Source organism: Panthera tigris, chromosome C2 (assembly GCF_018350195.1).
Source record: "Panthera tigris isolate Pti1 chromosome C2, P.tigris_Pti1_mat1.1, whole genome shotgun sequence".
Classification (NCBI taxonomy): Eukaryota; Metazoa; Chordata; class Mammalia; order Carnivora; family Felidae; genus Panthera; species Panthera tigris.
In genome coordinates this window covers 28,777,070-28,793,500 of record NC_056668.1, presented here as the reverse complement: position 1 = coordinate 28,793,500, position 16,431 = coordinate 28,777,070, and the positions used below count along the sequence as shown (strand labels likewise).

Here is a 16,431-nt window from a genome sequence, read left to right as displayed (position 1 = left end):
TTTGTACTATGTGTAGTGATGGATGTTTAGACTTGTGATCATTTTGCAATGTATACAAATATCGAAGCATTATGTTACACACCTGAAGCTAATGTATGTCAACTAAATATATCTCAATTTTATATTAAAATGTTTTTAATGTTTGTCTATTTATTTTTTAAGTTTATTTATTTTGAGAGAGAGAGAGAGAGAGAGAGAGAGAGAACACAAGCAGTGGAGGGGAAGAGGAGAGAGAGAGAATCCCAAGAAGGCTCCATGCTGTCAGCATGGAGCGCAGTGTGGGGCTTGAGCTCACAAACCGTGAGATCATGACCTGAGCCAAAATCAAGAGTCGGTTGCTTAACGGACTGAGCCACCCAGGCACCCCTTTGTTTATTTTTGAGAGAGAGAGAGAGAGAGAGAGAGAGAGAGAGAGAGGTGGGGGAGCAGAAAGAGAAGGAGACAAAGAATTCAAAGCAGGCTCCAGGCTCCGAGCTGTCAGCATAAAGCCCAATGCGGGGCTTGAACTCATGAACTGTGAGATCATGACCTGAGCCAAAGTTGGACACTTAACCAACTGAGCCACCCAGGCACCCCAATATATCTCAATTTTTAAAAGAGGGAGGAGAAAAGGAAAAACAGGAGAGATTTGGGACATGGAGTGCTGACAAAGAGAACAGGTTTGAGTTAGAGACCAAAGTTTTGTTTTCCATTGAAGGAATAATATGAGGATTTGAGATATCTGGAAAAAAATAAAGTGAAATAAAATAAAAGTTTCAAAACAATTTTTTTAACTAAAAAAAGTACTACATAGACACTATCTGGTTGGGCAGCCACTAGTAACATATGATTATTGAGCCTTTGAACTGTAGCTAGTAAGATTAAGGAAATGAATTTTTAATTTTAATTAAATGTAATAACCACACATAGCTAATGACTACCATATTGGATAGTATTACAGTGCCTAGACTGTCTACATTTGTACTTTAAAGATTTATTCTTACCTTAATTGTGATAATTATAAAATGCAAGAAAATTGATAAAATATATATATATTAAATTTTTGTTTATTTATTTTTGAAAGAGAGAAAGAGAGCATGGAGGAGGAGGAGTAGAGAGAGGGAGACAGAGGATCTGAAGCAGGCTCTGTGCTGACAGCAGAGAGCCTGACACGGGGCTTGAACTCATGAACTGTGAGATCATGATTTGAGCCGAAGTTGGACACGTAACCGACTGAGCCACCCAGGCGCCTCAGACATATTTTTTTAAAATAAAGACACTCTACTGTGGTCAGGATTAGGAGAAGCAGAATCCAGATCCTGCATGTAGAGTCAGAAAGATAATTCTGGCATATTGTATTGCATGCAGTGGAATTGAAGAAGAATGCGTTCTTATAAATGTTACGAGGGTCTACCTTTAGGTACGCCTTATGTCATTAGATGTATAGTAACTTTTGGTTTAGAATCACTGGGTTAGGAATTTTTAGGGCCCTTCCAGCTCTAAATTATGTGATTTCTGTGACTTATAGCAGCGTTGGTCAGGAAAAATGTCATGGTTAATATTGCCTAATATTGCATGACGTAGGTCTGAAGGATGAATTGCATGAGGCAAAGGCTCTACTGTTGGAAATATATAGTGGGAGGAAGTCCACAGATGGATACATGGCTTACTCAGAAAATGATGAGTAGATTAATGTAGCTAGAGATAATATTTTATGAGCAGGTTGGTGGGGAGGGTTAGGATGGTAAGAAAGAAGGGATTGCAGCTCATTTTTTTAGAAGCTTGAAAACTACATTGTAAACATGTACTTTAGTTCTAGAGGAAGTTAGGACTCATTTGAGCCATAGGGCAGATGGATAATCAGAAGAAAGTAATTAAAATAGGTAGGGTTGGAAATAAAGAATATTTTAAAACTATATTAATAGTTCTGGAAGTAAAGATATGAACCAGAGCCATGGCAGTGAGTCTAGAAATGAAAACATACATTAAGAGGGAGAATGTGAAATGGCAAACATATTTCACCATCAGATGATAAAATGAGATACTAGTGAATTGAGTTCAGTGATAGTCAAGATATCTCAAGTCAATAAGATGTTTTTAAAGGCTGGGGCCATACCTGGCTCATCTGGCTCTTGTTGGAGTATAATTCAATATATGAAATCAATGACGTTTTACAATGTGATGAGTCACCTACCTGTGCTGTGTGTGTGTAGACTAGATAAAGACAATATTCTACAATATTCTAGAAAAGAAATCTCAAACTTGGATGGAATTTAAAAATAACAGAGCTTTGTGAGTGTGACTATGATTACAATATGACTGTTAAATGAAAATTGGTTAATTTTCATTTTGATTGCAGAGTATTTATAAACTCTCAACTTTTCATAAGGTTTTAGATTTTACATTTTTTTTCCTTTTACCTCAGTGTTGGTTTCTCTCTTTTATAAGGTTAAATACTTTTTACCAGACAATTCTTCAGTATGTTACATCATCCAGTATACTTGTGGTGTCATATTGCAGTATTCTTCCAAATTGTTTCGTATAACAAAGAGGCAGTTTAGATTGTGTAATTTAGGAATAAATGGTAACTAAATTCCCCTTCATGCCTTGTGAATTTTGTCCCTCACAGAAATGTAAAAGTTTAGTTGGCAGAAAAAAATATTGAAAGAAAAATCAGTGCTCCTGATGTTAAAAATGCAATGCAGAACAACATCCATTTATATAGTGCCCTTTAATCTTAATATTTTGAAAGCAGTTAATTTTTAAAGATAATTTTCTTTTGTATATTGAAGAAAATATGTGTAATGAATAAAATGGGGCAGACAAAATGACAGCAATTCATAATTCCAGATTGCAAAGGTAATCAGTGATGTAATTTCCTCTAATTATTTTACATGCATGCATATATATGTGTAATATACTTTTTTATAATCTATTATTTATTTCATAATAGGTCATGACCAAACATGTTGAGAAAATACTTTGTTATGTGACACAAACAATTTAAATGCATAGTAGAAACTTTCATATATGTATACACTACACTTTTTCCTACTACTGTCATTTTTTGCCTGATTTACTTGTCACCTTGTTTACCATCTTCACTCATGATACATATGGTTCACTCAATGTATATCAGAGTTCTTTTTCCACACATTCTTTTTTTTTTAATTTTTTTTAACGTTTATTTATTTTTGAGACAGAGAGAGACAGAGCATGAACGGGGGAGGGTCAGAGAGAGAGGAAGACACAGAATCCGAAACAGGCTCCAGGCTCTGAGCTGTCAGCACAGAGCCCGACGCGGGGCTCGATCTCACGGACCGTGAGATTGTGACCTGAGCCGAAGGCGGACGCTTAACCGACTGAGCCACCCAGGCGCCCCTCCACACATTCTTTATAACCATAGCAGTATTGTCTTCTGACTACAGATTTTACAGCTGCTGCCAACCCCCACCTCTTACCCCACCATTTTCAGATCACCTGTTTTATTTTAATTTTACTGTGTTTGGGTGCTTGTAAGTATTTCTTTTTTTTTTTAATTTTTTAAAAAATATTTATTTATTTTTGAGAGAGACAGGGAGAAACAGAGCATGGGGGAGGGACAAATTGCCTAGAGAGACACAGAATCCAAAGCAAATTCCAGGCTCTGAGCACTCAGCACAGAGCCCAATGTGGGGCTCAAACCCATGAGCTGTGAGATCATGACCTGAGCTGAAGTCGGATGCTCAACCGACTGAGCCACCTAGGTGCCCCATAAGTATATCTTTCTAAGGATAATTTTAACATTATAGAATTTGCAAATTTTACCAGGATAAGAGAAGGTACTGTTTTCTAACTAAATTACCTGGTACTTCCTGATTGCTTTTGGTTTGAAATATTTTCTTCGATCAGAGAGATTGTCTTCTGTTTTATCTTTAATTATTTCTTATTCTTTACTTGTAAAGTAATTGTTATGTATTTATGTGTCTACATATATATATGTATATATATAATATACACACATGTATATAATAGACACATACAAACATATATGTTGCACTCTGTTTTAAGCACTATTATGTACATAGAAATAGATACATGGTCAGTTATAGATATGGATGTAGCTGTCAATATAATGCTATAAGGAAACTTAAAGTCAGAACAATTGAGTAACTTACCCACTGTCAAAGAGTTATGAAATAGTGTTACTGGCTGGCCCTGGAACCCAGGCATTTCACCCTAGAAGTTGGTTATTCATTAATCTATATTTATAAAGAAATATAAATGTATATGTAAATACATATTAATATAAATATGATGTATTTATATTAATATGTATTTACATATATGTAATATATATTTAATATATTCGTATAAATATAATACATTTAAAACATATTTATGTAATATATACATATATGTGTGTATATTTATATCCCATGAGTGTATACCTACCTGAAACTCCTCCATGCCTTAAATCTTTTTTTTTTAATATTTCATGTTTAAAATATGTTTTCTCTAATATCTGGGAAAAGTTTTTGAACATATCTACTGGTTTAGGAATTCCATTTTTGGGGGCGCCTGGGTGGCTTAAACAGTTAAGTGTCTGGCTTTGGCTCAGGTCATGCTCTCATAGTTCGTGAGTTCAAGCTCCACATCAGGCTCTCTGCTGTTAGCACAGAGCCTGCTTCAGATCCTCTGTCCCCCTCCCCTGCTGTCTCTCTCTGTCTCTCTCACTCTCAAAAATAAACATAAATTTAAAAAAAAATCCTTTCTTGTAACATCCATTTGGACTTTTGGTGCCTCCATTGTAATTTTAAACAATTTGACACTTGTATTTTCAATTTAAATTATTCTTTTTTGTTTTTACTCATTTTAAACAGTTATCGTGTTCTTTTGCTATAAGATTAACAAGGGTATTCATATATTTCTCATGTTTCTTGTGATATATTTTGTTCCAATAGGCCATTTATTTGATTCCTTGGATAATTTAGCTACTTTGAACTATTCAATCTGCTAGTATTTTCATAAATACTAAATATTCTTTAACTTTTCCTTCTATAAGTGTGAGAGAAAATAGTTTATAACTTTTTATAATTATAAGTTGCTGGTGGATTCTATTAGAGATCAATGGTCCTCTCTTAAGAAATGTTATAGACTTAATGAAATGAGAGTTACAGTTCTAGGATTTCCATGGTTTCAGTTGGCCAAATTAGGCGATCAGTAACATGTTAGGGGAAGGTTAAAGAGCTGCCTTTGGGGGAGACATGGCTAAAGCTTAATATCATAATGACTAATATGTTTTTCTTTTTTTCCCCCTCTTGTGGCGGTAGTAGTCATTCTGTTTTATCACTAGCACAACTGTCCCCCCATTACTAGTCAGTAATAGAACTGTTTCTAATTTACTGTGTAGAAATGTAAACAAGGATTGAACACTGCAGCAGTCATAAATGTTAGGGGGATTCTGGAACCTTATGATGCTCCCTTATGATATGGATATGGATATGATACAACCTTATGAGGCTGTGCAGACCACCACCTCCCCTGCCCCCAAAAAGGTTGTACCTCCCTCTTACATGAAGCCCTCCTGTTTTAAACTCAGGAATTATAGAAGAGTTCCACTGAAAGTCCTACCTACTTATTTTTTAATATGGGCCTTTTCTTTGGCTTTTTATTATTCATTTGTTGAAAAAAATAGACTTTGAGTGCTTCCTATATCCCATTTACTCTTGTTAGCCCCAGCTGTCTATCCTGTCCCTCTTTAAATCAGTGCAGTGGACGTTCCTTAAAATTCTTGGCATATGAATGAACTTTTGCCTGGCTTCCAGTACAAATACCAATTCCCCACTACTTTTGCAGTTTATTTTTTCATTTCACTGGGAATTTTAAATGAGTGGAGCATTAAATAAATGAATTTCTAACATCAACCTTAGTAAGAGTTACCAATAATTAAACTTGGGAATATTGAATACAGTATACAAATATTAAAATAATGTGCATAGAGACAAAGTGAGAATTGGGCCTTGGAAGAAAAAATGTATTTCCATCTGCTCCACCAAGCCTTTCCAATATTTTTATCTTTCTAAATTCCCATAGCCCTTCTTAGCTATTTTTATACTTACTATCATTCTGTGTGGGAGGTATATGTGTGTGTGGGGGGGTGGTGGTAAGTAGACTCCACAACCAGATTATAATCTTTTTGAGAATTAGGATAGTGTCATTTTTAAATTTTCTAGTTTTAAGCATAATACTATTCTTCAGCATTCTTTAGATATTTATTGATTCTTTTATGTACTTTGTATTGATAAAATTTAGATGGTTTAGCATTTTAGGGGTGCCAACGGATAGAGAAGATCCTCAATGCTAAAAATATAGAATAGATTTTTTTGTGTGTGAATTCTGCACCCATTGTGGGGCTTGATCTCATGACCTCAAGATCAACAGTCACATGCTGTACATACTGAGCCAGCCAAACACCCCTAGAACAGATTTTTTTTTTTAATTTTGTAATCAGCAATTTGTAGAGGGTTCTTAGTGAAGGTATTTGCTTGGGAATACAAATGTTACTCTCTACCAATATGCAGTGAATTTTAAAACTATATGTTTTGATCAATAATTGTATCTTCCTCATGTAATAACATTAAAAGTTCTCAATATTTTATAATCCTAATATATAAACAATCTTGTACATTTTCCTAAATATATTAAAAATATATATTAAAAGTTACCATTGTTTGATGATGATAATGCCCCAAGTTCTACAGAACTCTTAAATATTTTGCTGCTTCTTTTTTTTTTTCCTAGGCCCTACTTTTATCTAATGTCTCACGAAAGAGGTTTTCAACTGGGGAAGTTATTAACTTGATGTCAGCAGATGCCCAGCAGCTCATGGACTTGACCGCAAACCTCAATCTCCTTTGGTCAGCCCCTTTACAAATCCTGATGGCCGTATCACTGCTTTGGCAAGAGCTGGGTCCAGCAGTGTTGGCAGGGACAGCAGTCCTGGTGTTGGTTATACCAATAAATGCTTTGGTTGCAACTAGAGTAAAAAAGCTAAAGGTAAGAAAAAGACTGCATCCTGTTACACATGTCAAACAGAAGCCGCGTTTTCTGACTTGTGTTGACAATAACCATCTAGCAAATTCTGTATATGTGGAAATAACCCAACTTTGTCATTCATTCATTCAACCAACAGCGATTGGACATCTGTTCTGTGCTGAAGTACTGCAGTGAGGAGAACTGATGAGTTCCAGCTTTCATTGGAGGAGAAGGCATTGAGAAATGAATAAATAACACAATGCCAGATGTTAATTTGTGTACGAAGAAATATGAATTAGGCTAGGATGATAGAGTAACAGAGTGCCATTTCACATACAGGAGTAGTGAAGTCCTCAGGAAGGATATGATATATCATCAGGGTAAGGGAGGAATCCATGTACATGTCTGAGAAAAAGATTCACTAAGCAAAAGTAACAGTGTGCACACAGTCTAGAGATAAGGGTGTGCTTGTTTTGTCTGAAGAGTGGCAGGGAGGCTGGTGGGTTACAGTAAGCAAGGAGTGACTACATCCAGAAAGTAGTTGGTAAGTGATTAACTGAAATAATTTTAATATTCTTCCTTTACATTCATTCATCTTACTGTTAATACCTTATTTGACGTCTGCCATGTACCAGACAGTGTGGACTGTGCTATACTGTAGAAATGAAGAAACAGGACATAGTTTACTGCACCAAAAAACCACAGTTTAAGGGGAAGGACGAATGGTTTCATGTGTTAAAGTAAACACACACATGCACATGCAGGTGTATTGCTTATGACACTTATTTTATTTTTTTAAATGGATAAAAGATTAACACTATCTATGTACTGACATGGAAATGTGTCAATCACATATTAGGGGGAAAATAAAGAAACCTATGTATGCAGATATATGTGTATATTATGCATACATGTACATATACATAACCCAATTTTTTTTATGTTTTTAACCTTTATTTATTTTTGAGAGAGAGAGCGAGAGAGCATGAGTGGGGGAGGGGAGAGAGAGAGAGGGAGATATGGAATGTGGAGCAGGGTCCAGGCTCTAAGCTGTGAGTACAGAGCCCGACGCGGGGCTCAAACTTGCAGACCATGAGATCATGACCTGAGCCGAAGTCTGACACCCAACAGACTGAGCCACCCAGGCACCCCAAATTTTTTAAAATGTGAATATACCTATGACATGGGTGTGATAGAGAATACTAAATGAAATGATACAGATTTAGATATAAATGAATTTTTATAGGCATAGAAATAATCTAGAGATGAAGCACCAGTCTTTTAAGAATAGTTACCTATAGAGTAGAATTAAATGGAAGGAGGGAGATTTTTCACTAATTACTTGAATACATTTAAGGGATGAGGATTTACACCTTCTTTTATATTTTTCTGAATTTTCTAAATACAGATCAATCACCAAATAATTACTAAAATTATTACCAAATAATTACTAGAAAGATGACTAGTCTTTAGATGAAAACTAGAAAATACCATATAACTATGAAATAATTATGAATTACTAACACAATAGTATTTAGAATAACAAGTTTGTATTATAATTAATATTTTTAAACTAGCTTTTAAAAATTCTAGATTTTAAATAATTTAAATTCAAACTTTTATGAATTGAAATACATTTGGGGGAAATTTCAAAGAGAGTACAATATTATGTACAAATATACTAAACAGAAAATATGCCTTCAATCACACAAATAGTATTATGGATAGTAACTTGTAAGTGTGTAGTTTGTTAGATATACAAATACAGTACTTATTATTTGCCAAAAAAGAATCAGTATTTGAAAATATCCATTTTAATCACTTTAATTTCCAAAGTATTAATACTCAAGATAGTATACTTATAATATACAGACTTTTATGTTTATTCTGTTATAAATGAATATATATGTATATATATATAATTAATAAAATTTGGGGAATTTAATCCCATTTAAATAGAATATGGGTGGATATTATTTTTTTATTCAATTTTAAACAAATTACATGTAAATAAATAAATTTTCTACTATTTTGTAAAGTATGCACTTTGCTCTTATTCTACTGCTGGCTACTTTTAAGTTTTAAGATATCTACTTATAACTAATTTGTACCTTTACCAATGAAAGAATATATGAATATTTTATGATGGTTTTCAACTAAATATTATATAAAATAGAGGGAAGAGACTGTATTTTTTTAAAAAGCTGTAGCAAAGTAAGTTAAATTATTAGCAACCTTTGTCAAATATGCTATCATTTTCTTCCCCTTAAATAGAAAAGTCAAACGAAGAACAAAGACAAACAGATAAAACTACTCAATGAAATCTTACATGGAATTAAGGTAATATAAAAGGAATGTGATTTTAATTTCACTATTTAGAATACAGTAATGTTAGTGAATAAATGAATTTTTTACCATTCTCAATATCAAAGTAATGAAATATATATATTTAAGGAAAGTAATGAAATATATATATTTATATATATATATATGCAAAAAATACATATGAGTATATCATATAAACATAGGATACACATTATCTACCATTATATCATAGGATATAAACATTCACCATTACTACACTATAAACATTCATCAACACTATCATTATAAACATAGGATATGCCCATTATATGTACATATTGATTCACATATATAGGTATACACACACACACACACACACACACACACACACACGTAATTGTTGGCAGAGTATTTCAAGTCTCATGTATAGGAATTCTTACTGTTAAAATAGCATTTAAATGAAACCAAATAAAATGCAGGTATTTTCCTTTTGTTTCTCACCCAAGAATTAAACATAAAGATCCCCAAGAGACAACATATAACTTGTTTTAAGGGGTTGTGTGGAAGAGATAGAATGAGGCAGGCAAGAGTGGCAATGACATTATCATCAGGTTGAAGGCAAGTTTATATGGGGAAAGTGATGAAATGTCATTCAGGTTCTTTTAGGTGGAATGGAAATGATCATACAAATGTTATTTTACAAAACGTATGTTATAAATTATAAATTATTTATCCCTAAGAAAGCTACCCCCCATTCCACTAATATTTTCTCTATCATAAAAGAGTGCAACCTCATGAACTTTCTAGATAGATAGATAGATAGATAGATAGAATTTCAAATTCTGTTTCACCTAGATTATACCATATCAGATTTTTCTTTTTTTAAATTTTAATGTTTATTTATTTATTTTCTGAGAGAAAGAGAGAGACAGAGAGAGAATGAGAGCAAGCCAGGGAGGAGCAGAGAGAGAGAGAGAAATCTCAAGCAGGCTCTGCACTGTCAGCACACAGCCTGATGTGGGGCTCAAACTCACAAGCTGTGAGATCATGACCAGAGCCAAGACCAAGAGTCCAGTGCTTAACTACTCAGCCACCCAGGAACCCCTAGATTTTTTCTAAAGGACAAAATTTGTAAAGCCCACATGGAATTTCCTTCTGGAATTGACAATTGCATAGGAAATTTTCTGTCTTGTGCATTTATCATTACAAACATAGGATATGCCCATTATATGTACACATTGATTCACTTTAGGAATCATTAAAAATTCTGCTCTATTGTACTGTGTAGAACTTTCACAAAATTGAAAACTACTGAAGTGAAAGACATTGTTAAAGATACCTTGAAAAGAGACTGATATGATTCACTTACTTATCTGAATATAAGAGTAGCCTTAAGTAGCTCTGAAATTTAACTCAGATTAAATTACTGAATAGCTGATATTCTGTAATAAGGTCATACACCCCCAAAGTAATGTGATCCTAATGCATCCAGTACTTCTCAGTGGGTTAATTGATAACCCCTGCATTCATACAAAGTGTAGCAATGTATGTTTATAGGTTGTAAATGCTGATATTGGGGGGGGGGGCCTGGGTGGCTCAATTGGTTAAGCGTCCGACTCTTGATTTCAGCTCAGGTCATGATCTCACAGTTTATGGGTTTGAGCCCTGCATCGGGCTGTGTGCTGACAACATAGAGCCTGCTTAGGATTCGCTCTCTCTCTCCCTCTCTCTAGCCCCTCCCTCACACTGTCTCTGTCTCTAAATGAATAAATAAATAAATAAAGATTGATATTCATAAAAGGAAATTTGTATTATCAGTAAGACTGGGACAGTGTAGATAAAATAAAAGAACATTTCCTAGATATCTGAGCAAAGGTCAAAAATTTGAAATTAGTTCCAGCAGTGAATATACTAGACAACTGGTAGAGGACCAAGTATAGGGAAGTTTAAAGTATAGGATAGTTTGAAGGTGTGGGCAGTCAGCATCCCTGGGGTTTGGGGGAAGGAAACAGATGCGATAGCCTCTCTTTGATAATGATAATAGCTCTCATTTAGTGAACAATTTTTACGTGCCACATGCTGTAATGATCACTTTGGATCTGTTTCCTCATACAATTCTTAGGAACCCCAAGAAAATAACTTCTCATCTTCATTTTCCAAATAAGGAAACAAAGTCTCTGAGAAGTTAAGTGTCATGTCTGAGTTCACAGAGCCAGTGAGAGATTTTTAGGGTTCTCCAGAGAAACAGAGCAATAGGATGTATGTGACTGTATATATTCCAGTTTACAATCTCAAAACACTAGTCACCTTTCAGAAAATGGCTTGAAGTCCCATGCCATCAGTCTTCCAGAAATTGAGAGGCCATAGAAAGGAGCATAGCTATTGGGAAATGGGAGTGGACAGAAGTGAGAGCTGAACCAGCAGGAAGAGTACTAATATTAAGCTAGACAGAAACACTGTGGGGCTCATGCCCAGAGCTGAGATGTTGCTGAAGTCTGGCTCAGGAATAAGCTATTGGTGGATGAGAAGGACATAAACTTGGAGAGGTGGTGATTTTCTACTCCCAGCCATCTACCCCCCAAAAACCCATAATAAAAGGAAATACTTTTTTTATGTTTATTTTTGAGGGAGAGAAGATAGAGAGAGAGCACGAGCAAGGGAGGGGCAAAGGGGGAGGGAGACAGAGAATCTGAAACAGACTCTGTGCTGTCAGCACAAAACCTGATGTGGAGCTTGAACCCATGAACCGTGAGATCATGATCTGAGCCCAAGTCAGATGCTCAACTGACTGACCTACCCAGGAGCCCCAGGAAAAATTTGACCCAGGTGAAAATAGGAGTATTATTTGCTTTATGAGTTTAATGTCTTTTTTAAAAAACCTTTACAGTTGTGTGTATGTTGGGGGCCGGGGGAGTATACTGTGTATATTTGTATGGGTGCAGGTTTTTATTTCTTACATGATATTGATTTATCAAATAGTCATTGTCTGCATCCTTTACAGATCCTCAAACTTTATGCATGGGAACCCTCCTATAAAAAGAAGATTGTTGAAATTCGAGAACAGGAGTTAGAAGTTCAAAAATCAGCTGGGTATCTTGCTGTATTTTCTATGCTGACATTAACTTGCATTCCATTCTTGGTGAGTGTGTATAATATTTCCTGTTTTGATTTTCAAATTTGATCTGCAGATCACCTCCAAATTACCTGGACTTAAGGTGTCCAAAGTGGAGTCTTCTGTATCTGAAATAACATTTTCATGAAATGCAGTCGTTGATTTATGTAGATTAGAGAATGGAAGTTTTAAAGAAGAGAAAAGTATATGCATTCTCATTGATCTGTATTTTTTACCTATAATACAAGTTTGTTTCTTTACAAATTTCTCACAGATCGACCACTTGCCTTTCTATCCTTAAACAGTATAACCTGCATTTAAGAGTTTCATTTCAGGTATAAAATTCCTTGATTGGTGTGATTAAGCAAGACCCAAAGGCATACTATATGGAGTTGGGAAGGGAATGAAGAATTATTGAGTGCTTCTCCAGCATGCCAGACAAGTTAATAGAGGTTGCCTTGTTTCATTCTTGCAATGATAAGGCATTGCTTTTCTCATTTCACAATAGGAAATGAAAGTCCATTCTACTTTGGTAATATCCTCAAAGTTATAGGATTAATATTCGGAGGCAAATTGATATGAACTGAGGGTGTTCTCTTTCTGTCATACCATGTAAGTGTTGGGAATTCCATGTTATTTAAACTAGAATATAAAGTGCCTTGAGGTGTAAAGCGATGACTGAAAGCCAAAGGAAGACCAGACCACATAGAGCTGAAGCATCAATGTTAATCAAAGTTACCACTCCTGGTGGTGATGGGGGCCAGGGGAAGTTCCATATGTCTCCCTGGTTGGCAATTTTAAATATTATTATTTTTTATTTAGATAAATATATGAGTATTATGAAAATAAAAGTGATATTTACATTTGGAATTCTTTGGTAAAAATGTCCAAGAAGTATTTGCTTAAGTCCTATGTACATGATAGTCAGCATATTCTCATGCATATATGAACTTTTCTGCCCTTTCTAAATGACACTTACAAAAGTAAATATAAATGTTATGAGCCATGATTTATTCATACTTTCTTCAGTTAATTTTATGACTCACAGAAAGTATAATCATTACATATGAGTCCGGGTGTATACATATACCATTGGAAAATAAATTTACATAATACTCCATCTTAAAAAAAAAACAGATGTACACATTTTATTTATTTTTTAATTTTTTTAAGTAAATTTCTTCTGAGAGAGAGAGAGAGATTGGACAGGGGAGAGACAGAGAGAGAGAGGGAGAGAGAGAAAGAGAATTCCCAACAGGCTCTACACAGACAGTGCATTAGTACACATTTTAAATTTTTTTTTTTCAACGTTTTTTATTTATTTTTGGGACAGAGAGAGACAGAGCATGAACGGGGGAGGGGCAGAGAGAGAGGGAGACACAGAATCGGAAACAGGCTCCAGGCTCCGAGCCATCAGCCCAGAGCCTGACGCGGGGCTCGAACTCACGGACCGCGAGATCGTGACCTGGCTGAAGTCGGATGCTTAACCGACTGCGCCACCCAGGCGCCCCTAGTACACATTTTAAATGGGAATAATTCCAGTAAGAACATGATATCTGAAAGAAGGGAATTGGGCCACATGGTCTCAAGGATGCCGTTTTCTAAGATACACAATTGTATTGTCTAAATATTATTTTATATTCTTCAGCAATCATACTGAATAGTACTGGATTTTGGTAAACAACAATAAAAAAGGTTTTAACATTTTTTCCCCTATTTTGGGGGACTTTAACTCATACTGTTGTTAGCACTGAATAATTGAAGGAAAGAACATGTCTGTATTTTTTAGGTGTCCCTGGCGACGTTTGGCATCTATTTCTTATTGGATGAAGGAAACTTTTTAACAGCCACTAAAGTGTTCACATCTATGTCTTTGTTTAATATTTTGAAGCTTCCTTTGTTTGATTTACCAATGGTGATCTCAGCTGTGGTCCAGGTACATCCAAAATATGCTTAAACCTTAGAAGAGTCATTCATTCATCTACTGAAGTCTGTGGTTTTGCACATTTTACTTCTGTGTCTTTTTTTTTCAGTATTTATTTCACTTTTTGTTGTTGTTTTACACTGCCTTCAAAATTAATCTCCCCGAATTAATGAGTAATAGGGAACATTAACGAATCGAAGGAATCATGTTTTCTTTGCCTATGCTTTTCTCCTATCAAAATGACTTTTAAGTGTTTCCATATAGGATATTGTTTTCATTGCTAAGTGTTAGTTTATTTTATTTAGCTTTTTAAAAGGCAGTGTTAGACATAATGCCATCAAAAGTCTCATTTTATGTTTTCAGTTGAAAAAATATTTAGCTAGATGCTTGTATGGAACTTGATATGAATGTTTCTCCAGGGTTCAGCAACATTTCATCTGTACTGAAGGAATAAGACAGGGAAACAAGTGCACTGATAATGTCAGTCTGCCAACAAACCATGTATGAGGTATCTGCTTCAGCAGATCTTTATTGTAATCTCCAGTCACTGGGGGCTCTTTTAATATTATTATAATGAGTAGAAAGCTGCTAAAACCACAGGGAATGTGGAGAATGATTCCTTTGCGCTGAGATTTTGTGTTAAATTTTTTGAATGTCAGGCTTCGATTTTCTGGGTGGCCTCCATTGAATCCTCTTCCTCAAGTCTGAGTTCATAAGCAAAGTGAAGCTTTGCTAATTGGAACCAGCTCTTTAATCTATGAACTTTGCCTTTAAATTTTTATATGATTTGATGGGTGCCTGGGTGGCTCCATCTGTTAAGCATCTGACTTTGACTCAGGTCATGATCTCTCGGTTCGTGAGTTTGAGCCCTGGTTTAGGTGAGCTCAAGTCCCGCTTCTGGTGAGCCCCACCTCTCTCTCTCTCTCTTTCTCCACTCCCTCTCTGCCTCTCATGAGTTTCTCTCTGTCTGTCCCTCACTCACTTCTGCCCTCTCTCTTAAAAAAATTTTTTTTTGTATTATTTAAGTAAATAGTAACTTATAGTTACTAATAGTAACTGTAATGGCAATAATTATATTAAATTATATTAATTATATTAAAATTATAATAGTAATAGTATATTATTTGAATAAATATATAGTGAATACCAAGTAATCCATTTTTGTTTTATCATACCTTTTCTGGTTGTTATTTTACTAATAATGACCAACAGAGGGCATAGAAGTACTATTGATGTGATGCTTCTAACAACTTGTTTTCATGGCATTCTGAAAAATGCCATTCTTAGAATAAATATTGTTTTGGTTTTGAAATTAGAATCTAGCTAAAGGTCTAGCATCTCAAAGTGTTCTCCAACTCCTAGTGATACACTACTGCCTTCACTAAATAAATATGGAGAACAGTTGTCAAAAGAAAGGAAAGGAAAGGAGAGGGAGAGGGAGGAGAGGGAGGAGAGGAGGGGAGAGGGAGGAGAGGGGGGAGAGGGAGAGAGAAAGGGAGGACAGGGAGGAGAGGGAGAGAAGAGGGAGAGAGAGAGGGAGAGGGAGAGGAGAGGGGAAAGGGGAAAGGGAGGGGGAAGGGGAAAGGGAAGGGGAAGGGGAAGGAAAGAGGAAAGGGGAAGGGGAAGAGGAAAGGAAAGGGGAAAGGAGAGAAAGGAAAGGAGGCATACCTATCTGCCGCACTTGGTAAACAAAACGGTGGCCCAGTACATCTTATCCACTAACAATAGATATCTTCTAGCATAGTGTGAATAAAAACATACTAGAGGGGCGCTTGGGTGGCGCAGTCGGTTAAGCGTCCGACTTCAGCCAGGTCACGATCTCGCGGTCCGTGAGTTCGAGCCCCGCGTCAGGCTCTGGGCTGATGGCTCGGAGCCTGGAGCCTGTTTCGGATTCTGTGTCTCCCTCTCTCTCTGCCCCTCCCCCGTTCATGCTCTGTCTCTCTCTGTCTCAAAAATAAAAAAATAAAAAAAAAAAAATACTAGAGATTTCATGTAAGTCAGTTTCAGGAAAACAAAATTGATTTTATTTATCCTAATTGTAGGTAAGCATTTTATAGCTTTTTTACTAAAACTAAATGTTATTATTGCCAAAACT

General features: G+C 35.5%; 1 protein-coding gene across 6 annotated transcripts in view; it reads left to right on the top strand.

The window, feature by feature from the left end:
- LOC102965415 (multidrug resistance-associated protein 1-like) overlaps positions 1 to 16,431 on the top strand; it is an 87,754-nt gene that overhangs the window by 22,163 nt on the left and 49,160 nt on the right. For 5 of the 6 annotated variants that reach the window (XM_042956544.1, XM_042956545.1, XM_007088712.3 and 2 more), the window contains 4 exons: positions 6,763 to 7,017; positions 9,271 to 9,336; positions 12,302 to 12,439; positions 14,202 to 14,348. In XM_042956544.1, coding sequence (XP_042812478.1) covers positions 6,763 to 7,017; positions 9,271 to 9,336; positions 12,302 to 12,439; positions 14,202 to 14,348 — 606 coding nt within the window. The remainder of the gene's footprint in view (positions 1 to 6,762; positions 7,018 to 9,270; positions 9,337 to 12,301; positions 12,440 to 14,201; positions 14,349 to 16,431) is intronic. The other variant, XM_042956543.1, reaches the window with a different exon arrangement.